Genomic DNA, 24,057 nt, shown 5'->3' with positions numbered 1-24,057 from the left:
TTTCTGGAATAAATAAATAAAATATTTTGTTGTATTTTCTTTGCTTAATGTTTCCTAATTCCGTCAGATTTAAGTTTTTTGAAAATTTTATGCATTATAAACTATTAGTATAATATAAACTAAATAATAATAACATACAGTGGAGTCTAAAAGTTTGAACATGAATGAATAGTACAAATGTATTTGGTTTGGAACAAAAGTAGAATTTTATCGTTTGATAATAAAAAAGAAAGTCTAGCATGCTTTCTACAGTGATGGACGATTCAATATTGTTTCGAATATTCCGAAATGAATATTAAAACAAGAATCACGTGACAGGTAGGCGTAGACCTTTATTTCGGGTGAGACAGGTTGTGCGTGTCAGTAAAAGAGAAAGAATAAAAATAATAAAAAAAATCTCAGGAGCTACAAGCGAAACAGCGCATGCGCTCATTTCGTCATTTCAAATTTCTGCCTTCGAACTAGCAGACGAAGAGTTCGGTAAAACAATTCTTTATGTTATGATAGAGTAACATTTAGTTGAAGACGTTTTCCACCTGTGACCGAGTTTTGTTGTTGTTCCGAGAATAAATCGTTTTCAAATTAATGATTCAAACGTTCTAATTTGGTTCAAGTTCAGGGAAACGATCAATACTCAGCAAAATATTAGTTTCATTAGATATTTTCCGCATTTTATTTAAAAATACAAGATTATTTTTAAATAGATAAAGACTTTCAATCCTTAATATGATCGATATAAATAATTTCGAATACTTGGATAACAAACGATTGTCCTTGAAACTTTTTCTGAATTCCGAATTGTAAAATAATTTTATTTGTTTTTGTTTCCGATCAGTATCGGCAGCTGTTTTCTGCACGCAACAGATAGTATAGCGGTAAGTCAATCTTAAACTTTGTCATCTTTTTTGTTTAATGTTGAAGATATGTACATATTTTCGAAATCGGAAAATTAATTCATTTAATAAATGAATATAATTACTTAAATTGAATAATTATATTTGTTTGAATGTGTTCATATTTTTTCTTATATGTACTGCCAACAATTTTGCGATCTGTGATTCGTCAATTTTATTTATTTACTTTTTATTATTATTGTTGTATGTTATTTGTAAAACAATTAATTTAAAGAATCCTGCGAATGCATTTTTGAAACGAATGCGTATGATGAGCTATTAGTTTGCTTTTATTTATAAAACACTTTGTTCATGAAATGATACATATATATTTTGGTAAATTTTTGTTTATTTATTAATTATTTTATATGTATTTATTTTATTCGGATTATTATCGAATTATATTATTCGAACTATATATTTTATTTGAGCTAAGAATTTTTAAAACTTTTATACAAATAATTATCAACATTTTAATATTTGAATATGGAATGGCAAGTAGCACACCAAAAGTACTTTGAGAACAAAATGGAAATTTTTACAACTTAATATTTTTTAAACTACTATAGGTTTTCTACGAGATTTTTAACTTGTCTGAAACAAAATTACGACTTTCTGTTCTGTATGAATATTCACGTTTGTAGTAGTTTTTTTTATCAAAGGTAGTTAGAAAAATTTCATTTTAACTATAACTTTCAGTATGTGCCAGTTTAGTATATGATAGCCAGTTTAGTATTAGTATATGCAATTGACAGTCCTATACTTGATGTGTGGCTTTTTGACTTAAAACAGAGATGAGATTCATTTGGTTCGAACACACCCTTCATTAAAATTTCCTGATCTTAAAATCTGAGTTTAAGCACCCGCAATGATTTTTATTAAAAATTAAAACCATATTCATTTTATAACTGAAACAATTCTGAAATCAGTAGTAGTTTTTATTTTTATGGTAGGAAATTGGTGATTAATGATTCATAAATTATTTCCTCTAATTTAAATTGATTCTACTGTTTAAAGAAATATTTTGTGGGTTTTGCTAGAACAATTTCAACATTTTTACGAAAAAATAAGGAATTCGTTACAAGGTATGTCAAGTTAAAACGCTATCAAATACGTTAAACAAAATTGTTTTCAACGAAATTTTCAGTGAATAATTGCAGGCAACAATTTTTATTGGTCAATAGTTAAAGAAAATATTGTTTTAAAAATTACAACTAAAATTCAAGTGAAAAATAATTGCTATCAGCAATTTTTTTTAATGTACTTGTTAGCGAAGCGAAAATCCAAGTGAACCTGGTGTCGATTCTTCAATACATTGAATCCCATTACTGCTTCAATAGATTCATTTTAAATAACGTGATTTGTAGATTTATTTTCGCTATTCAGTGAGCCTTTCTTATTATTTATTATTCATTCTCACTGGCTTCAGGATACATTTTGTCCCTTCTTTGTAGATGGCTTTTGAGATAGTAATTAGTCCAATTACTGCCTTTGTTTTTTTTAAATTTATTTTGCTGGCTGGATAAGTGCAGTCTACTTTATTAAATCTAATATTTCCATTTTAAAATTCGTTTAAATTTTCTCGAGCTTTACTTTCTGTGAAGACTTTTAGTCGGAAGCTTTTGTTATATAAGATTATGAGATTAATTATGGTAAACGCATTTGCTATTTTTTAGTTTTAAGATTTTATAAATTTAGTTTGAAGTAGATGCATTTGAATTTTTTTCTCTTTCCTTAATTTATTCAAATTTTATTATTTTTACCATAAATGATAACAGAATTTACTTTGCCAGAAAAAATAATTATCTTTTTTTAGAGATATATTTTAAGATATCAAAATTAAAAAAAATTATTTACATTTTGTTTTGAATTTTGATAATTTTTTTTAAACAACTCCCAAACCCTTTTGAAAAGAAATACCTCCTATGTTTAAAGAATGGTTTTATTATTTTAATAGTATTGAACATTGAAACAAAATTTTACTAAAAAATGTTTGTTTTTCAATGTTATTCCAATTGTGCTAAAAAAAAACAACAATCTTATTTTAATGTGTTTTTTTAACTGTAACAAACGTTAAAAACTCCTGGTTGTTATTTTATCCTAAAATTCTTTTTAAAACCATAAATGACAAAAAAAGCAAGGGGTTCATATTTATATAAAACTACATTTTTTAATTCCATTGAAATTAAATAGTTTTGTCCGATTCTTGTACTTTAAGTGAAATAAATAGACTGTGACAAATGTGTTCTATTTTTGAAGCCTTTTAGTAATCATTACCGTTGAGTTACTTTTTTTATGTTTCTTCTACCCTTCATTAAACAGCATAAAGACTACAACATAAACGACTTCTTTTAAGGCATTTTATAGCTACGTCAGTACAATAGAATAACATTTATAAATTACATGTTACTTGACGCAGACCGGTGTAGAAATAACTTCTGTAAGAAAAAAAATTTAACAGGAATAGCAAAACTTTTGATAACAATAATGGGTAAAACAACTAACTGTCATACACGTGTTTGGAAAGATTCTTGCTTGTCACTGTTCGAATTTTAATTCCAAAATTACGGTAAAATAACAGACAGCATTCTGTCCGACCAATCAACCGTTAAGTTTACGGTAAAGAAATTTTTTTTTACTGTTGAAACAGTTTGCAACTAATTTGGTTTTTTAGCCATTTATAACTAGCATGGTTTCAAAACAGGTAAAGAAGAAACTTAACTGGGCATAAGAGCTAGGCTTTTCATTAGGCAAAATCCCTAATGAAAATTAGGTGGAATTGTGTTTTATCAAAAGAACCATGGAATGTGGTTTAATTAGTTAATTTGGTTGTTTCACCTATCGTAAGACATGGGAAATACATACTATACTTTTTTGCATTAAGCATCATTATGGTGCTGCTATCTATGCGTGAATGAGAGTATCGTATTTTAATACTCCAGGGTCACAAATTGGGGAGTGCAGGTCATTAGAAACTCTTCATGTGTTGAAGGGAATGGATGAAATACTATGATTCCAACGCTGGAACTCGAATCCCTGTTCTGTCTGTCATGAGATTGACAAATTAATCTTCTCGGCTATAATGTGTACCCAGCTTCAAGGGACTTAATGTGGCTTCATCATGTGGGCGTTGGTGAGATAAAATTCTGATTGTTTGACCGTATTAGGTGAAAGCAGTTAACAAACGGGTTTTTCTCACAGTTAACTTCTATACCATCTTATTTATGGTTATTTGACTGTTTTATTTAAATATAATAAAATAAAAATTAATTAAATTATTTAGCCATTTTTCCCGAGAAATTTTAATCGTGTACTTAAAAATTTTTTTCTTCTTCATAAATTCGGTAAATAAAATTTCAGCTCGCATAGTGAACACCCTGAATAACTTTTGTTCTAATCATCGGATTTTCACGTATTAGGACTCAATCTTAACAGTTCAATTACCTAACCTGAAATATGCAGATTAATTAGTTAAGGCGATATTTTTAGTTACGAAATCTGACACAAAAACGTACTTTCTCTGAATAAAGATACCTTCATGATATTTATTACCTGAATAAACATAAATTTTTTCGACGGATCGAATTTTTACTTGTACGATTTATTAAAATTAAAAAAACTCATAAATTACTTTTCGACCGATTTTGTTCAAACTTTGTATTTTGCCATTTAAAATTGAATACTTTTAAATGATGCAAATTTTCTTATACCTTACAATTCAAAAGTTTTTCGACTATTAATAAGAAAAATAATAATTATGAAAAGTTATTTTTTTAATGGATAACGAATTTTTAATTAGTTATTTTTAGGAAGTTATTTTTTTACTTTGGATAAACGAATTTTATCTTTACATGCAAAAATTTTTCGATTCGCTTAAAAAGTTTTTGAGATAACGAACAAAAGCAAAACGTGAAATGAACGTTAAAGAGTAATAACTTTCAACTACTCTTCGACTTAAACTGTCGGGACCATTTTTACCAAATTACGACTTCTCCACCGTATTTTAGGAGTCAGGTTAGGAATCATAATCCGCCGGGGGAAAAATATGTTTATTCAGAGAAAGAACGTTTTTATGTCTAATTTTGTAACTTAAAATATCGTCTGCATTAATTAACCATTTAGATTGAATTAGTTTTAATACATAGAAATCCGATCATTAGATGAAAAGGTATATAGGGTGTAAACTTTTTTATTTAGCTCATTTGGTTTAAACTTCGTCTAAGTTTTTTCTTTCCCCCTTGTAACTACATTAATGACTTGAAAGATAAGCTTTTCTTATTTGCCTGTTTTAAAAATAGTTTTTGTTTCAACATTTTTGCTTATTATTTCACACGTGCAATATCTGGAAAAACTAATAAATTTACTCTATCGGATTTTACAATATCTTGATGCGTTTTCTTTGCATTTCGTTTGTTTGATAAATCTACTTCATTCCATTAAATATTGCAGGAAACTACTTATACATTTGTTTTTTTTTTTTTTTAAAAAAATACGTTGTGAATGTGATGTTATGCACTGAAAACGCTAGATTATTCAATTTCAAAAGTGATTTTTGTATTACAAATGTTTTTATTTGTAGTAAAACTCCTAATCCCTATATTATTAAAGAAACACACTTTTCACTGATCCTTTTTTTTTTCTTTCCCCCTTTATAATCTTTTCCGCTTCTCTGCTCCGTTGCATTTAAAACTTTCATCTGCAAAACCTTTTCATCATTCATCTTGTCTGATTTTCCTTTCTATGTAATAGCCACGTGTAGTTCGCTGACCTGTTAACTAAGTTTTAACAGGGGTCTGTCCAGACATTTTGTGAAAGGTCCGTTTTTGTAAAATTGTGAAAAAATTACTCTTAATTTGTGAATATAAAATAAACGTTAAGTCACATTCTTTCAACCAGGGTCCGCTTTTGTGAATGTGTGCAAATAGGGTCCGTTATTGCAAAAAAACTTTTTCAAGGAGTTTTTAAATTGTAAAGATATACAAGATTATGCTCAACACTGTAAAATTTTAAAAAATAAACAGCAATTGCAGCTACTAAATTAGCGATGCAACATATAAATATTTGGTATTTAGCCTATACTGCTGAACGCAGAATATTCATTTCGGACGAATAAAGGAAGAAGCGTCTGCCGAAGACAAAATTTAGTTCGTTTACATCTGTCTTTCTTCCTAGGAAGGGTTTATTCGATTAACAAAACAATAATGAAGGTAAACAAATTTGTGAAGGGTCTGATTAAAAGATAAATTATTTTGTGTAGGGTCCGTTTTTAAGTTAAAATATTTGGTGAAGGGTCCGTTTTTATGAAAGGATATTTTGTGAAAGGTCCGTCAACGGACCCAAATTTTTTTCAACTAGAACCGAATTTCCCTGTTCAACTAGATTTTTTTTACGAAATCGATTTCTGTTGAGGGTGCGGGGCCTTGAAATTTGTTGCTCATATAAGCGATGCAGGTTCGAGTCCCTAAGATGGCTGGTCAATACACGTAATCTCTCTGGTTTTGTTGACGGATCATGGTTAAGAGTTCCCTTTATCCATGCTAATTCTAAAATATTTTGTTTTCAACAAACCTGTACAACAAATAGTTTCTTGCCGAAAAATCCTCCGCTAAGGTAGATTAATAATTCTAACACTTCCATGTTTTGAGTTGGGTTAAAAATTACGACGCTCAGAATTGATAGCTGCGAATTTTACTTAGATTGACTGTTCAATACTGGTTTTAAAATATAAAATGAAACCTCGTTTGACAACACTATTAAAGGATAGAATATAAAAAGTAAATCAAACTTTCTTTTGTAAGCTAGGAAGTGTTACCAGGGAAATTGAGAAGAAATTTGGGTCCGTTAGCGGACCCTTCACAAAATAATTTCTTTTAATGGGACCCTTCACAAATTTGTTTATCTTCATTGTTAATCAAATAAACCCTTCCCGAGGGGAGGGAAGAAAGACTGTTCGAGACAAACTAAGTTTCCCTAAGTTTAAATTCCAAATGTAGTATTCTAAGAAAATATTTTTACTTTAACAAACATCGTGTGCGCATTCTTATTAATAATAAATCATAATTTTTTTTTGTAAATAAATAATTGATCAATTTATATTTATTCATAAAATTAATTAATAGAATATTATGTAAATAAAAATTAATTTCTGGCAATTATTTAAATAAAATATTATAAATTTAAGAATTGTTTAAGTTTACTTAATGCGTAATACATTAAAAGTGATACATTACTAAGTTGTGTTGTTTAAAATATGTCAATTGAAATTATTAAAAATGTAAGTGATTTTGTTTCTATAATTCGATGTTGAACAGTATATTCTAAATACCAAATATTTGTATGTTGCATCTCTAATTTAGTAGCAGCAATTGTTGAGCAGAATCTTGTATCTATTTACAATTTAAAAACTTCCTGAAAAGGTTTTTAGCAATTTTTGCAATAACAGGACCCTATTTACACAAATTCACGAAAGCAGGACCCTATTTTAAAGAATGTGACTTAACGCTTATTTTAAATTCACACATTATGAATAGTTTCTTCACATTTTTACAAAAACAGGACCTTTTACAAAATGTCTGGACAGACCCCTGGTTACTGAAAACATGCATTTTCAACTTTATTTTAAACGTAGTGAAGAAAAAAAAGCACCAAGATAATTTCTTTTTTGGGTGTACTATTTTAGAAGCGGATTTCAATAACAAATGTATTGCATTAACAGGGGTCTGTTTAGAAGAAATTTGGGGTCCGTTAACGGACCCTTCACAAAATATCTTTTCATAAAAACGGACCCTTCACAAAATAATTTATCTTTTAATCGGACCCTTCACAAATTTGTTTATCTTCATTATTGTTTTGTTAATCGAATAAACCCTTCCCAGAAAGGGGGGGGGGGAGAAATACAGATGTAAACGAACAAAGTTTTGTCTTCGGCAGACGCTTCTTCCTTTATTTGTCCGAAATTAATATTCTGCGTTCAGCAGTATAGGCTAAATACCAAATATTTGTATGTTGTATCGCTAATTTAGTAGCTGCAATTGCTGTTTATTTTTTAAAATTTAATTTTTTTAATTATAATTTTACAGTGTTGAGCATAATCTTGTATGTCTTTACAATTTAAAAACTTGAAACTTTTGCAATAATGGACCCCATTTGCACAAATTCACAAAAGCGGACCCTGGTTGAAGGAATGCGACTTAAAGTTTATTTTATATTCACAAATTACGAGTAATTTTTTCACAATTTTACAAAAACGGACCTTTTACAAAATGTCTGGACTGATTAAAAATGCATTTTATTTAACATATTTTTTTAGACAGAAAATGCTTATAAGTTAAAGCATATACATATCCTTTATTTATTTTCACATGTTAGAAATGGAACTACTTATTTAGTTATTTTTTTTTAAAAAAAATCCTTTATTTTTTTACTTCACTCTCACATGAACTGATGAATTGCCGTCACACCTTGATGATCTCTTCGAATTCGGAGTCTCGATTTCATCTACGCTTACACCTGTTTGCAAACATTTAGGTGAACTGCGATTCTAAAAGTCAGCAGATCTGATCTTGTAAAGGCCTCTCCTTATTCTTGCTTTTCTTTTTCTTTGTTATATCATGCGTTAAATTTTCCGTTACCTAACCGGCTTTGGAGAGTCTCATGGAGGATATCTTTTGTGGGCCGAACTTTTTTTTCGTTTAGACTTCAAGTCTGAACTAGACCTTGATAATTTAGTAGCTAGGGTCGATTTCGTGATATTACAATCTCGTCTTGCATTTTAATTGCGTTTTTCATTATTCGTCGTACGTTTAATTCAAAACAAACTTTTTTAAGAGATTTTGTAAATTTTAATCGTTTAAAAAATAGAGCTTTTTAGTTTTTTAAAGTTTGGCCACTTTTTGATAATTGATGAAACAATTCGAAAAGAGTTTATGTTAATTTATTTTAGTTAAAAACGATTGTAATGGGCAGGGTTATTCTTCTAAAACCGCAGTATTATAATATTACTCTGAGACACAAGTTTGGTGTATTTTTCTGAATGGCCTTTTTGGTGGGGGAAATTTCTTCTTTTTTTTTAATTATGACAATGCAACTCTTTTGTTGCCTTCTTTTTTTATTCAGATTTTCACGCTACATAAAATGAACAAACGTTTTTCTTGAAAATATAGCCTAAAGATTGACTAAAAAACGAAATAAAGGTAAGCTACTGTATCTAAAATGTCCCTCATTGGAATTGGGCAGTTACTTACGTTTACCTTTGTGAGATGGGGTTTCTTTTATAAAAATATTTTTTGTGCGTGGTTTAGTAGTCTAGTTTAGAAATAAATTGGCAATTAAATTAATATTTTTCCACATTAAGTCCATGCTTTAATTATTTTTAGAAAATATTAACTAAATTATAGTATTGTCAGAAGTATTTGATTATTTTTTTCATTACTTTTAATTAATAGTACAAAGGTATATTTGTCTTTTATATTGTTTTATGAACAAATAGTTTTTGTTGAGAGAGTTGTTTCCAGTTGTTTCAATTTTACTCATTAAATTCATATTTTTTTTCTTTTTTGAGTATGATGTGTGTGTCTTAAATTTGTGATAAACAGTAAACAAATAAAAGTATTTGTATTCTTATATATTGAACAATGATTCATTTTACTCGATAGTTTATTTGTATGTTGTGATGTGATATTTAAATTGTTTTGTTATTTTTTTATGTATATTTTAAAAGAAATATTCTTTTTAAAGATTTTAGGTAATATTTAAAACTTTACCCAAATATTTCAACTAGGCATTTAATATTCTTAATTGCATTTCAACATATTTAAAGTTTATTTTTAACTACTTATTATATTACATTTAAATTGTATGTTTTATATCATTAAAAAATTAAATATTTTTTAAGAATATTAGTCATCCAATAAGAACAAAAATAAAATCCAATTAAAATTTAAATAAATCTGTTTCAATTAAAAAATAATTTGAAAATCCTAAATAGTAATTAAATTATATATTAATTAGACCCCCAATAATTAATGATTTTCTTTCTTTTTTTCATTTTAATAACTATTTACGTTTGGAAAGGTTAAATTTTATATTTTGCATAGATTATTGTTTAATTATTTAAATTCATCAAACTTCCATTTTTGGGATGAAAAAAAAGCATATTTTTCTTAGAAAAAATATCTTTCTTAAAAGATTTTTTCATTAATAAATAAACAAATTTTATTTCTTTTTCGAAAAAAGAAAGAAATTGCCGATTATGTAGCTTTTATCTAAAGCTGCTAATATCAGTTGAGCATATAAAGAAACACACCAATGATAATAAATACGAATTTAAATTTTTTTTTTCAAATTTAAGTTTATGTGGTAGTTTATTAAGGAACCTGAAACCTAATTTTTTTGTTGCTTTAAATAGAATTAAAATTAGCTATTACGTGGCAGAGAATTTTATAAATTCAGTTTACATGAATACAGGTCAGTTTGTTCATCAGAGAGGAAAATAGAACAGCTTCTGTAATTATTATTTTTTTCTAATTAGCTTTTTTTTCCAGGTAGCTCTCATTTTGAGGTCTTTGACCTAGTTTTTATGTAAAAAGGGTTTTTGTTAGTATTCCTTTCCTGCTCATGGAGTTAGAATTTTTTTCTTACATAATTGATGTGGCGAAAAAAAATGTCGTTGCATTTTTTCCCTTCAAAAGTAAATCCAAAAATACATAATCAAAACTATTTTTGCTATGTAAGCATAACATTAAAGCTTATAAAGACATCAGTGAACAAATTTCTAACAAAAATTCACTTACACAACATCATTATTATTATTTTATTCCAAAAAATTATTTAAAATTGATACTAGAACAAAATTTTGGAAATGTGCCTTTTTTTAAAAAAAAAATCGTCTGATCGATCGAATAAATCAATCGGACGATATATTTCTGATTTTATTATGTTTTATTATGATATATTATGATAACCACGTGAACAATAATTAATCCTTCTTATAAAATAAAATTTATTGTTGATTATTTCTAAAAAAACAAACATATAGTTTGACTGCTGAAACTATTGCTGCTCTTAGCTTTTTTTTTTCATTTCGCCCTTTCTTTTCCTTCTTAGCATCCGTAACATTAATTAGTTATATATAAAAACATAATACGTATATATATATATATATATATATATATATCGGGTTGAGTAAAAAGTTTTCCGCCAAGGGGAGATACCTCCGTGCCAGCAGCAGCCATTCCCGTGGTAGTTAACCTATTCAGAAATGGGCTTTTGCATTTTAAAGCTGAAAGTTGGAACTACACAACTGTGTAATTTGTTTGTCAAAACTTTATCATTTTGTGCACCAGAAAAGTGTTTGAAATGGAGCTATCACGTAAGCAGATCAGAACGATTATTTACTATGAGTTCCGAAATAAACTCAGTGCAACTGAATGCCACAAGAAAATGTGTGTAAGTTTAGGTTTCAATACTGTTTCTTATGATACAGTAAAAGTTTGGTTTCGAAAGTTTAATAGTGGAAATTTCAACATTGAAGATGAACCACGTTCTGGCCGCCCTATTGAGATTGATTGTGACCAATTAAAGCAAATTATTGATCAAGACAGAAATGTTTCAACACGAACCATTGCGTTAGAGCTTGACGTTTGCCAAAAAACAATAGTAAATGCCCTCAAACGCATAAATTTAACATTTAAGTTTAACCGCTGGGTGCCTCACGAATTGACTGCTGAAGACAAGAGCAAAAGAAAAGCGGCCTGTTTGGTTCTGCTCAGAGATCAAAGGAAAGAGAACATTCTGGACAGAATTGTGACCTGTGATGAAAAATGGGTATACTACAACAATACTAGACGTAAAGGAGGGTGGTCAGCACCCGGGGAATCAGCAGGTTCGGTTGCAAGACGAACGCTAACTAACAAGAAGGTCCTTCTCTGTATCTGGTGGGATTGTCGTGGAATTATCTACAAGGAGTACCTGAAAAGCGGGCAGGCTATCAACAGTACAATATACAGCAATATGCTAATCAAAGTTAGCGATGCCATTCACGAAAAACGAAAAAACGAGTTCAGAAGGAAGGTGGTTCTCTTTCATCAAGATAACTCCCGGCCACATGTCAGTGCAATGACCGGCTGGACCCTCAACACACTGGAGTGGGATTTGATGCAACATCCACCATACAGTCCAGACATGGCACCTTCAGATTACTCTCTGTTTTCACATTTGCAGCTGCATCTTGATGGCACAATCTTCCGTTCAAATGACGAGGTCATAAATGAGGTTGATCGCTTTCTGGACTCGCGCACCTCCCAGTTCTTCGCAGAAGGGATTGAAAAGTTGCCAAAACGTTGGCAGACTATTGTTGATTTGAATGGAGATTACTATCCTCATTAACTTTGCTGATTTTCTATCTATTTATCATTTTACAGGATTGTATTTTTTTGGCGGAAAACTTTTTACTCAATCTGATATATAATAGGATAAGAAAAATCAAGATTATTTTAAGAGCAATAATATCATATTTTTAATTAAAAATTTTAAAGCTATTTTTAGCGTAGGGTAATTTAAAAACCGATAAATATCGATGTGTATTGCGGGAAAACAGACCAGTCATCATGCTTAATGAGGTCAACAGTTAAAAGATCATAACAAATTTTTTTGGTTGACGGTGCACTTAAAATATCTAAATATCGCTCTTAAAATATCTTGTGCGGCTCGCCTGAATATAAAAAATAACAAAGTTGTATGAACAGAACATAAGCAACTTCCTTCAACAAATGAGAACATCTAAGTAACCTATAACAATTAAATTACACCAAATAAGCTAAAGCAGATTAAGTGTTTTAAGTAATATGTTACAGATGAGTGCTCCAAACAAAATAAAACTGATGAAGTGAACAATTTAAATTAAATGTAGTGCTCTAAATATTATAAAATAGGTGAAGTGCCTCAAATAATTAATTAATCAATCAACCTGAAAATTAATCAACCTGTGTTCCGCTGCATATAGGTTGTTAGAAATGGGATATAAAGTAAACGAATCATCATCATCATATCTGGCTAGACAGCCCAGGGTGGACCAGTGCCTTCCTTTGAATTCGAATCCTCTTCTCTTTACTTTTGACACTTGTTCGCCAGTAGTAACGAGCAGTATTCTTTTACTTTTTACAGGCGAAAGTAAAAGAATACTGCTCGTTTTTTTAAAAGATCATTTTAGAATGTTTTACGCATTTACTCTATATTATGTCTGTTATAAAAATATTTTTCAAAAAGCCTTCTGGATAACTAATTTTTTAGTTTAAATATTTTGTTTATATGGAACTGTTGGGTAATCTTAAAAAAGAATCGGTTCGTTAAAAATGGCAAACTACTATAGAATAATTCACTTACGGTTCGCCATTTTTTCCATTATTAAATTCTACGAATTATTTATTGATGTAAATGCTAAACAGATTTGTTTTTCTGAGTTCTGTACTTACGGTCATTCTTATTCAGATAATTTTTATTGATCTTATAACAGTTTATAATGATACTAAAAACTAAACAATATATTTTAAAATATAATTTCTTACCATGATTGTTATCGTTAAAGTTCGAAAACATTAACATGCACATTAGCTTGCTAATTTGCAGATCAACTAGTGATCCGTTAAAGTGCGAAATCAAAATTTCACCTCAATTTTCTAGGTATTAAGCGCATTACCCAGTAAGGGTCTCCGTATCGTTAAAGATTAAAAGTTTGTTACTATCATTCTATCAACTAATTTGTTGATAGTTTATTTATTAGGCACCAAAAATGAAATAAATGACATTATGTTAATTTTTCTTAAGTGTGATATTTTAAACCTTGAAATTCCTTCGTATTATAGTTTTTGAAGTTATTGAGGATTAGTTCTATATCAACTAATGCGTTGATTGATTGTTGTAGTAATTTGACTTTTTAGATAACTGAAAGTAAATGAATAACATTGCTGTTGTCCCAGTAAATTTCTTATTTTTATTTTAATGTTTTTACCGTAGGTAATGTGCAGATCCTGTCGATACTGCCGTAAATCAGTTGATCAGTTCCGTAGATCAAATCCAATCCCGTAGGTCAGTTGTTCCCAAATGGTGTTCCGTTTAAGGGTCATAGGGGTTCCGATAGATAGGATTTTTTTTTTTAACCAGTTAAGATTTTCGAAACTTGTAATTAAATTTATTCAGCTAATAATTCATTATTTTGTAATATTTCCGTTTTTTTTATGAAAGTATTTAATAGAAATACTTGTGAAAAAAGAAATTTCAAAACTATGTTTTTCTAATACTAACAATAAAGGAATTATGATGAAGGATATGCAGTTATGAAAAATTCCGTTTGTATTTCGTATTGAAAAAAAGAAAGCAAATTCAACAATGAAGAAGTATATCTGCTGAGAAATATTCTCAAATTTTATATTCCTTTTTTTTCTTCTTCATTTTAATGGAAACCATATTCAATTTTCGTTTTATGCAAGCATTAAAAGCAAATTAATAACTAGACTAGATTCTGCACCAAACCTGTAAATTCAACTATCTGACGTTAGACCCAATTTTAAGACTAAAATTGATAAAGCAATATGATTAAAAAAATTTCATTCTCAGGGGTCTGTCCAGGACGAATTTACTACCGTTTAGCGGTACCTTCACAAATTCAACTTTAGGAAAAGCGGTAGTTTCACAAATTCAATTTTAGGAAAAACGGTAGTTTCACAAAATACTTTCTCTTTAAATTTTATTTTTGTATCCCTTAAGAAATGATAAATCCATATTTTTGTGTTTATTTTTTAATATAATTTTTAATTTTTCACAAATTATGTCTAAATTTTCACAAAATAGGTACCTCTCAGAAAAACCTAGACAGACCCCTGATTCTTCATTTATTCTCTATACATTTTCAAAATAATTAATAAAATTTAGATCATTGTATATTTTAAAAATAGTTATAAGTCTTTCGCTAATTTATATGTTCACAATAGCTAATAAAAGTTATTCATTAAGTTTCGGAGTTCCGCCAAAAGAAAGCAATTATTTGGTGTTCCACAACCGAAAGAAATTTCAAAATAATTAATAAAATTTAGATCATTGCATATTTTTGAAATAATTATAAGTCTTTCGTTAATTTATATGTTCACAATAGTTAATAAAAGTTATTCATTAAGTTTCGGAGTTCCGCCAAAAGAATCTGATTATGTAGGGTTCCACAACCGAAGAAATTGGGAACCCGCTGACCTAGGTAATTACGGAAATGAAACACTTTTTTACACTTCCACAGATCAACCTAGTTAATCAGCATATTAGCTAGATAAGCTGTAGCATCAAGTCTCGGGTTTCCGCCAAAAGAATGTGATTATGTAGGGTTCCACAGCCGGAAAAAAAATTGGGAACCGCTGACCTAGGTAATAACAGAAATGAAACTTTTTTGCTTCTGCATGGATCACCCTAGTTAATCAACATATTAACTAGATAATATGTAGAATAAGAGGTTTCAACACTTTATCTATAACATATGCATGTCCACTCTTATATGTTTATTCTTAGTCATTCCATTTACTTATTACTTTTCTGTAGGTCAAAAAATAAAGATGACTCTGGAAATAGAAAGTTATGAGTCCCCTCCTGGGACAGAGAGGCAATATGTAGTGAAAGTTGAAGATTTGGAGCGTTATGTAAAGACCATGTCCGAGTCTGGTGGATTCAAGGAGCAGTTTGGGGTAGGTGTATTCTTCTTCCTTTTTCCGGATCAGAGATCCATTTCCTCGAATTCTGGACACTGGAATTTTTTTATTAACTTCCGAGAGATTTCGGCCACGCCTTCAATTTCCGCTATCATGCGTTTCCGTTTGCTTAACCTTTGGTTTATCTCTATTATAAGATTTTTCTTTCCTTTTTTTTTCGAGCTTTTTATATTAACTCTATTTTTTTTTTTGTAATTTTATAGCATGTATTATTATAATTTATCAGAAAAAAAGGAAGCATTTATAGTTTTTGAGGGATCATTTTGAAAATTCTGTGTTATTTGGAAAAAGAGGCTTTGCATTTTGTTTGGAAGAAACTAAAAATGAACAGTACAATTGTTTAGCCATAATTATTACAAGAATAGATTAAAACAGTTAAATTTAGTATAGCACGAGACAGTTAAGTTTTTCGCATCTACATTTTTTTTTAAAATAAACTATTTTCATATTATTAATTTGAGTTCTATACGCTATTTTTAAATCTATGTAACATATTATCTAAGAATTGGTGTGATATTCATTCATTCTAAACAATATTTGATGATAAAAATTTATAGGCTGTTTGTAATTATAAATTTGGTATGCATTTTAATTTTCAACTATTAGTAGTGTGTAGGTTTAATATACAAATAGTATTAATAAAATTTAGTTATGATATTTTAACTATTTTTTTATAATAATAAAATTAGATTTTACTTTATTACTTTACTAGTATTGACGAACTATGATTATTTTAATTGTTTAAGAAATTCATTAATATTATTTTTTATTCCAATTTATTCCAATTACTAGATATTTCTCTTTGGAAAAAGAATTTCATCATTTTATTCCATTTGGAAGAAACTAATTTCTTCCTGGACGATTTTTTTTCTCCATATCTTTTTTTCCTGCGGTTTTTTCCACCATTGAAAAAACTGGTTGTCATTGTATGTAAGCAGGGGTCTGTTTAGAAGAAATTTGGGTCCGTTAACGGACTCTTCACAAAATATCTTTTCATAAAAACGGACCCTTCACAAAATATTTAACTTAAAAACGGACCCTTCACAAAATATTTTAACTTAAAAACGGACCCTTCACAAAATAATATATCTTTTAATCGGACCCTTCACAAATTTGCTTATCTTGATTATTGTTTTGTTAATCGAATAAACCCTTCCCAGGAAGGGGGTGGGGAGAAAGACAGATGCAAACGAACTAAATTTTGTCTTCGGCAGACGCTGCTTCCTCTATTCAGCCGAAATGAATATTCTGCGTTCAGCAGTATAGGCTAAATACCAAATGTTTGTATGTTGCATCGCTAATTTAGTGGCTGCAATCGCTGCTTATTTTTTAAAATTTAATTTTTTTAACTATAATTTTACAGTCTTGAGCATAATCTTGTATGTCTTTACAATTTAAAAACTCCTTGAAAAGTTTTTTTTTGCAATAACGGACCCTATTTGCACAAATTCACAAAAACGGACCCTGGTGGAACGAATGTGACCTAACGTTTTTTTTATATTCACAAATTACGAGTAATTTTTTCACAATTTTACAAAAACGGACCTTTCACAAAATGTCTGGACAGACCCCTGGTAAGATAATATGTAATAATTCATAAAAATAATTAAACATATAAACTTCTTCTATACTATTTAAATGTGTTTCATAAAGTTCTTTTTTTTAAATTATTTTTATTTGATACTTTTTTGGTCCGATACGATGAAAAGTGTCACATACCATAATTCCTATTATTTTTACGTATTCAAGACAAAAATACTTCCTATGTAAATTTAATATTATTAATATTATGTTGATTTTAAATTTTAATAAATTCAGAAATCTAAATGATAAAAATATTAAAATTATATTGGATTTTGACTGAGTAGCAATAAGACTGCAGAATAAATAAATTTTTACTTGTAGAATAAATAAATATTTCTATTATAGCAGACATCTAAATGTAATAAAGTAACAGACTATAACAGACATCTAACTGTAATAAAGTAGTAAAATAAGCAATTCACCAAAATGTTTCGGTTTCATCAACCAAACATAGAATTTCATTTCCGTTTGAAGTAGTCTTTTGAGTAATCTAAAAAACGTGTTGTCATGCATAAATTATTTATGATTACGTTGTTAAAAAAACCTTTAATAAGTGCATGGTAGCATCCATTTTCGTAAGTGGTATTTAGTCATGCAAAAAATATATCTTTATAAAATTTCATATGGCCTTTTTTTTTTAATGTAATTTATAATACAAGTTTTAAATATGACGTACTAAAATGTTTCGTTTCCTCACTGAGTAAGAAAATATGGTCAAAACTACCAAAAAATGGTAAAATTTATCATGTTTCTGGCTCAATGGGAACAAAAAAAATTTGGTAATTTTTAATGAATGGCTTTGGTAGTGATGTGATAAAATTAGCCGCAAAATAATGTGTGATTAAATATGGTAATTTTATTATGATATTTTAGAGCATGGTATAAAAACCAATTATTGGATTAAATTTGCTTTTCAGTTTTGTATTTTTTAGTAAATGTACTATTATATACTATTATATTTATATACGTAATGTACTATTATATTTATATACTATTATTATACTATTATTATTATATTATACACTATTATTATTATATTTATATATTTTATGTAAATGTACTATTATATTTATATACGTACTATTATTTTGAATATCCGGAAAACCGTTCGCATATGAATGGAAAAATTACCAAATTAATAGTTTAAATACCATATATTTTGGTATTTCAACCAGAATTATGGATTTCTTTAACGGAAATGTAATTGACCAGAAACGGTAATTTTACCAGAATTTTTTTTTTTCGTGTGGAAGGCAATTTTGAGTAAAACATTATAAATTTGTTTTGGACAGACACATTAAAATTCCTTTCTACAAATTTTTTAAATATACTGTTTTCTTTTTAATATTTTCAGATAATTTCATATTGTTTTATACTTGAAAATATCTACTAATGCTCAGTTTATAAAAAAAAGCAATTAATGTCTAATATTCAAAAAAGAAAAAATATTTCTCATGCATACATCAGATGGTCTCGAAAATGACCTTAACATTAATTATTAAGTAAAGTTTATACTGTTACAGGCCTCTGCTAATGATATTTCTCTTTTTTAATGATATATTTAATCGAACAGTGTAAGAATTTTTTTAAAACCACCCTGATATTCAAGAAATAAATTTTTTGAGTACGGTTCCAATTTGAAAAATAGATACTTCTATTGCCTACTAAATTCATTTTATTAAACAACGCATTTGTTATATTTATTATCTGATTTCAAAGCAATTTTAGTTTTTGTTATTAATCAGTTTTTTCTTATCATTAAAAAATTTTTAATCGAAAGAAAAAAATTAAACTGATACTCCAAAAAATTAATTTGAGTATACGGAACACAGAACTGATACACTGAAATTGATCTTTTGGGGTATGACTTCAATTTTAAAAAAAAAATTTCAATTGTCTATAAATTAATATAATTAAATAGAGAAATATTTAACGAAAATTGTATTCTGATTTCAAACTTATATTTAGTTCCTCGTCGGCAAACTTCTTATTCTGGACAAATCTCAAATTGTGTGTTTAAGAAAATGGACATTAAGATGCGTATTTAAGAAAATGAACACATCTCAAAAAACATTTCGAACTGTGTTCATTTTCTTAAATACGCACTTTGAGCTGTGTCCTGTATAAGAAGCTTATCGACATCCTATTATTTATTCCGGATATTTTTTAATTTTTTTTATAAGAAATGAATAATCGAAAGAAAAAGAAATCTGTCTGATTCACTGAACTAAACAATTCAACTGAAAAAAATATTTAATGCATTTTGTTATAAAGATTACATCCCTTGAATTTGAAATCATTTTTAGTTTCTTTTATTTGTTATTTTCCTCTTAAAAAGATAAATGAATAGTCGAAGCATAAAATTTAGTCTGATAATTTAAAATTGATCTATAAATTAAACTCTAAACTTGAGTATGAGTTTAATTAAAACCGCTACCCACAATCATCGTTTATTTTAATAAATGAAGCAAAGCATATGTAATCGATTTGAAAGCGCCGTTTTTTTCTCATTCTGTAGAGTTTTGAATTACATTTTTAAAACTTTGTTTTCACAAATGCTAATTATATAAAAATAAGAATAAATAAATAAAATTAAAAAAAAATTCTGAAATTTTTTCAGTGTTGTTCGCTTTAAAGAAGTATTATTAAGCATCCATTTAACTATAAAAATTCTTACTTTAGGATTTTTTTTTAAATGTTTCTTTGTTTATATTTCTTCCTGATAGTTTAAGGAAGCAATTATTTCTATTTTATCATGTGACTTATGCGTTCAAGGGCATTAAACAATGCGTGAAGTCTGGTGTTTTCAATGTCATACAAAGGATCATTGTAGTGATACGTGTTTTGGGAAGTACCTATCAATAAGTATGTGAAAGTGAATCATTTATTAATCACAGGAATTTGTGAATAGATCGCCTAAACATCGTCAGTTAATTTAGCGGATGTTTCAAGAATATTAAACTCTTTTATTTTACCATTGGGTATTGGTTGAATTAAATGAATATGAATTCATTTAAGTACGTGTTAGATAATTAGTATTGATTGCACTTAAGATATAATATTCAGGGGTATGTTTAGAAGAAATTTGGATCCGTTAACAGACCCTTCACAAAATATTTTAACTTAAAAACGGAACCTTCACAAAATAATTTATCTTTTAATCGGACCCTTCACAAATTTGTTTATCTTCAATATTGTTTTGTTAATCGAATAAGCCCTTTCCAGGAAGGGGGGGGGGGAAATAAGGGCAGATGTAAACGAACTAAATTTTGTCTTCGGCAGACAATTCTTCCTTTATTCGTCCGAAATGAATATTCTGCGTTCAGCAGTATAGGCTGAATACCAAATATTTATATGTTGCATCGCTAATTTAGTAGTTGCAATTGCTGTTTATTTTTTAAAACTTATTTTTTTAATTATAACTTTACAGTTTTAAGCATAATCTTGCATGTCTTTACAATTTAAAAATTCCTTGAAAAGGTTTTTTTGCAATAACGGACCCTATTTGAACAAATTCACAAAAGCGGACCCTGGTTGAAAGAATATGACTTAACGTTTATTTTATATTCACAAATTACGAGTAATATTTTCACAATTTTACAAAAACGGACCTTTCAGAAAATGTCTGAACAGACCCCTGATATTGATAGTATGATTTTCTTTTGTATTTTATTACCGGCGTTGAACAGCTGATCCATTAATAAGTTAACGATTATCAGTGTTCAACCCTATAGCCTTGTAATTTTTGACGCAATCCAGTAGAGAAGGGAACTCATGGATCAAACGTTGGGGCGAATTAGTCTTCCTGGAGGATATTTTGATGGAACTATCCTGCATTTGAGTTACATGGAGCGGAGATCCTCCCACGTTAGCCCGACGGTAGGGAAATTCTAACTCTTGATCCGTTTACCATTGAAGATATTTTACGTTAACACTGTGGTCGGTGCGAGCCAGAAAAGAACTCTTATTAACCAGATACTGCTGGGATTTGAACCTAGGTCACCTATTTCGGAGACGAATGTTCTTTCCCTTGAGCCACCACGGCTCTTAATAGTAAAATTTTATTTTATAACCGTTGTTGAACATCCGACGCAATTTTGGGTTTACGGCTACTAATGTTCAACAACGTAGCCTTGTAATTTTGAACCCAATCCAGAAGACAAGAAAACTTCATGATCAAGTATTGGGAGAAATTTGCCTTTGTGGCTTGAAGATATTTCGATGGAACCATCTTGCATTTGTGTTACATGGAAAGGAAAACCTCCGACGTTTAGCCTGACCAGGGGTCTGTTTAGAAGAAATTTGGGTCCGTTAACGGACCCTTCACAAAATATCTTTTCATAAAAACGGACCCTTCACAAAATATTTTAACTTAAAAACGGACCCTTCACAAAATATTTTAACTTAAAAACGGACCCTTCACAAAATGATTTTTCTTTTAATCGGACCCTTCACAAAGTTGTTTATCTTCATTATTATTTTGTTAATTGAATAAACCCTTTCCAGGGCAGAAAACAAGAAAGATGGATGTAAACGAATTAAGTTTCGTCTTCGGCAGACGATTCTTAAATTATTCGTCCGAAATTAATATTCTGCGTTCAGCAGTATAGGCTAAATACCGAATATTTGTATGTTGCATTTCTAATTTAGAAGCAGCAATTGTTTATTTATAAAATTTAATTTTTTAATTATAATTTTACAATGTTGAGCATATTCTTGTATATCTTTACAATTTAAAAACTCCCTGAAAACGTTTTTTTTTTTTTTTGCAATAACGGACCCTATTTGCACAAATTCATAAAAGCGGACACTGGTTCAAAGAATGTGAGTAATTTTTTCACAATTTCACGAAAAACGGACCTTTCACAAAATGTCTGGACAGACCCCTGCTAACGGCAAGGGGACTCTAATACATGATCCGTCTACCACTGAGGATATTTTACGTTAGCACTGTGGTCTGTGCCAGCCGGGTGTGGAATTCTCATCGACAAGCCATCGCTGGGATTCGAACCCGGTCTACCTCATTGGAAAGCGAAAGGTCTATCCCCTGAGCCACCACGGCTCTTAATAGTATGATTTTTTATTTTATTTTATAACCGTCGTTGAACAGCCGACCCAATTTCATGGGTTTACGATTACTAACGTTCAACTCCGTAGCCTTGTAATTTTGAACCAATCCAAAAGACAAGGAAACTCCTGGATCAGTACCCCCAGAGGTATTGATTTGTTGTGGGAACATGGAGGACTTTGAGACTCGACAGATTTAACGTGCATCAGTCACCATTTACTGCATGGGGAGTCTTCGGCCGGCGAGGATCGAACCCACGACCTCTTGGATATGGGCCCAGCGCCCTACCGACCAGGCTATTAATTATCAATTATATTTTATGAAATTAATGTGCTTTAGGCCTCGCTTAGATATATTTATTTTATTATGAAGTAGAACGCATTGTATTAAGAACAACTAATATTGCTAAAAGAGATAGGCTGTCATCATCGCTCAAAATTATAGTGCCGGGGAAAAAAAACTTGGCAAGATTAACCTTTGACGCAGATGAGACACCTTTTACCCTTTTATGTCATTTTTTCTAACTCTCTAATTACAAGCAAAATTATATTTTGGTATTTTTTAATTATAAAAAACAGTCTAATAGTTACTAAAAAATCTATTAAATTATCGGAATGATATTTGTATTAAAATATAAAATAAAAAAAAAGTAATTTGTAAATATTTTTGTTCATTCATATTCAAAAATTAATCAATAATTGATTTTGCAAAATTAAAGAAATTTCAATGAATAACACAGAAAAAGTCACCGGTGTTTCGTGGTGTATTTCATAACCTTAATATTAATGAAATGCTAAATATAATATTTTTCACTTATTTTGACATAAATATAAATTAAGGAAAAGAGTATGAAAAATATATTTAATACAAATTCTGCGTCAGAGGGTTAATGCGACTATAAGTGAGAGTTTTTTACATTTCACACAAAAATCATCTGAAATTGCAATAAGTAATTTCTTATGAAAATTGTCAAGGTAATTCTTAGAAAATTGAAGTTGAGTGTTTATTTTCCTATTGTTTTCAACGTTCTCATTCATTTAGTTTTTTCAGTTCATTCCTTGTTATCATGTTCACTGTCGCGTAAGTTTAGTATCTTGGCATAAAAATTTATTAAAGTATAGAATTAAGCTTGGTTTGTATTAAAACAGCTGCAGGGAGAAAATGCGAATCTATATTAGGCAATTCAGTTGTTGATTGCGAAACTACGAAATTTCAACAGGAACTGACGGATTTCATTTGCCTTAAATAAATTAGTCGCAATGCTCCTAATATGAGTAGTTTGATACATGTAACGCGAATTATTTATTTTTATTTAGATATTTAGTGAACTTAAATTTTTTTGTATACATTATACGGAAAAAAAATTAAGTAAAAATCTTCAATGAAATTGAGACGACTAAAGGGCAACGCATACTTTTTGTACAAAAACTGCAACTGAGAACAAAAATCATTATCAAAACTGCAAAAACATGCTAAAAGTTAGCATGTTTCTAGCTCTACAAAGGTACTTTTTACCGAACTGCCTTGGTATAATGAGTTTGATAAAATTAACAATAAAATATTGTTTTATCTGTGGTAAAATTTGGTTAATTTTTATCACGAGAGTATGGCATTAAAGCCATTTATTCGATCCAATCAGTATTTTTTACTGAATGTGTGATGTTTTTTTTAAACATTCAGTGAATGTGTGCTTGTACTGAATATGTGGTAATAAGAACTATAATTTTTAGAACCAGAATTTTCGGTAAATTGCCATATGTACGGGAAA

The 24,057-nt window shown here is 29.0% G+C and overlaps 2 protein-coding genes across 2 annotated transcripts in view; both read left to right on the top strand.

Annotated features, from left to right (window-relative positions):
- Positions 1 to 430: 430 nt before the first annotated feature.
- Positions 431 to 24,057, top strand: part of LOC107439861 (receptor-type tyrosine-protein phosphatase kappa) — an 84,634-nt gene continuing 61,007 nt past the window's right edge. Inside the window, exons 1-2 of the mRNA XM_043045697.2 lie at positions 431 to 875; positions 15,471 to 15,613. Of these exons, the coding sequence (XP_042901631.1) occupies positions 15,485 to 15,613 (129 nt within the window). The 5' untranslated portion in view covers positions 431 to 875; positions 15,471 to 15,484. The remainder of the gene's footprint in view (positions 876 to 15,470; positions 15,614 to 24,057) is intronic.
- On the top strand, positions 11,250 to 12,278 carry LOC122270028 (histone-lysine N-methyltransferase SETMAR-like). The gene has a single exon (XM_043045807.2). It carries the CDS (start codon positions 11,250 to 11,252, stop codon positions 12,276 to 12,278), a length of 1,029 nt encoding a protein of 342 aa, XP_042901741.2.

The sequence above is a fragment of the Parasteatoda tepidariorum genome, chromosome 7 (assembly GCF_043381705.1).
Source record: "Parasteatoda tepidariorum isolate YZ-2023 chromosome 7, CAS_Ptep_4.0, whole genome shotgun sequence".
Taxonomy (NCBI): Eukaryota; Metazoa; Arthropoda; class Arachnida; order Araneae; family Theridiidae; genus Parasteatoda; species Parasteatoda tepidariorum.
This window is presented reverse-complemented; position numbering and strand designations above follow the sequence as displayed.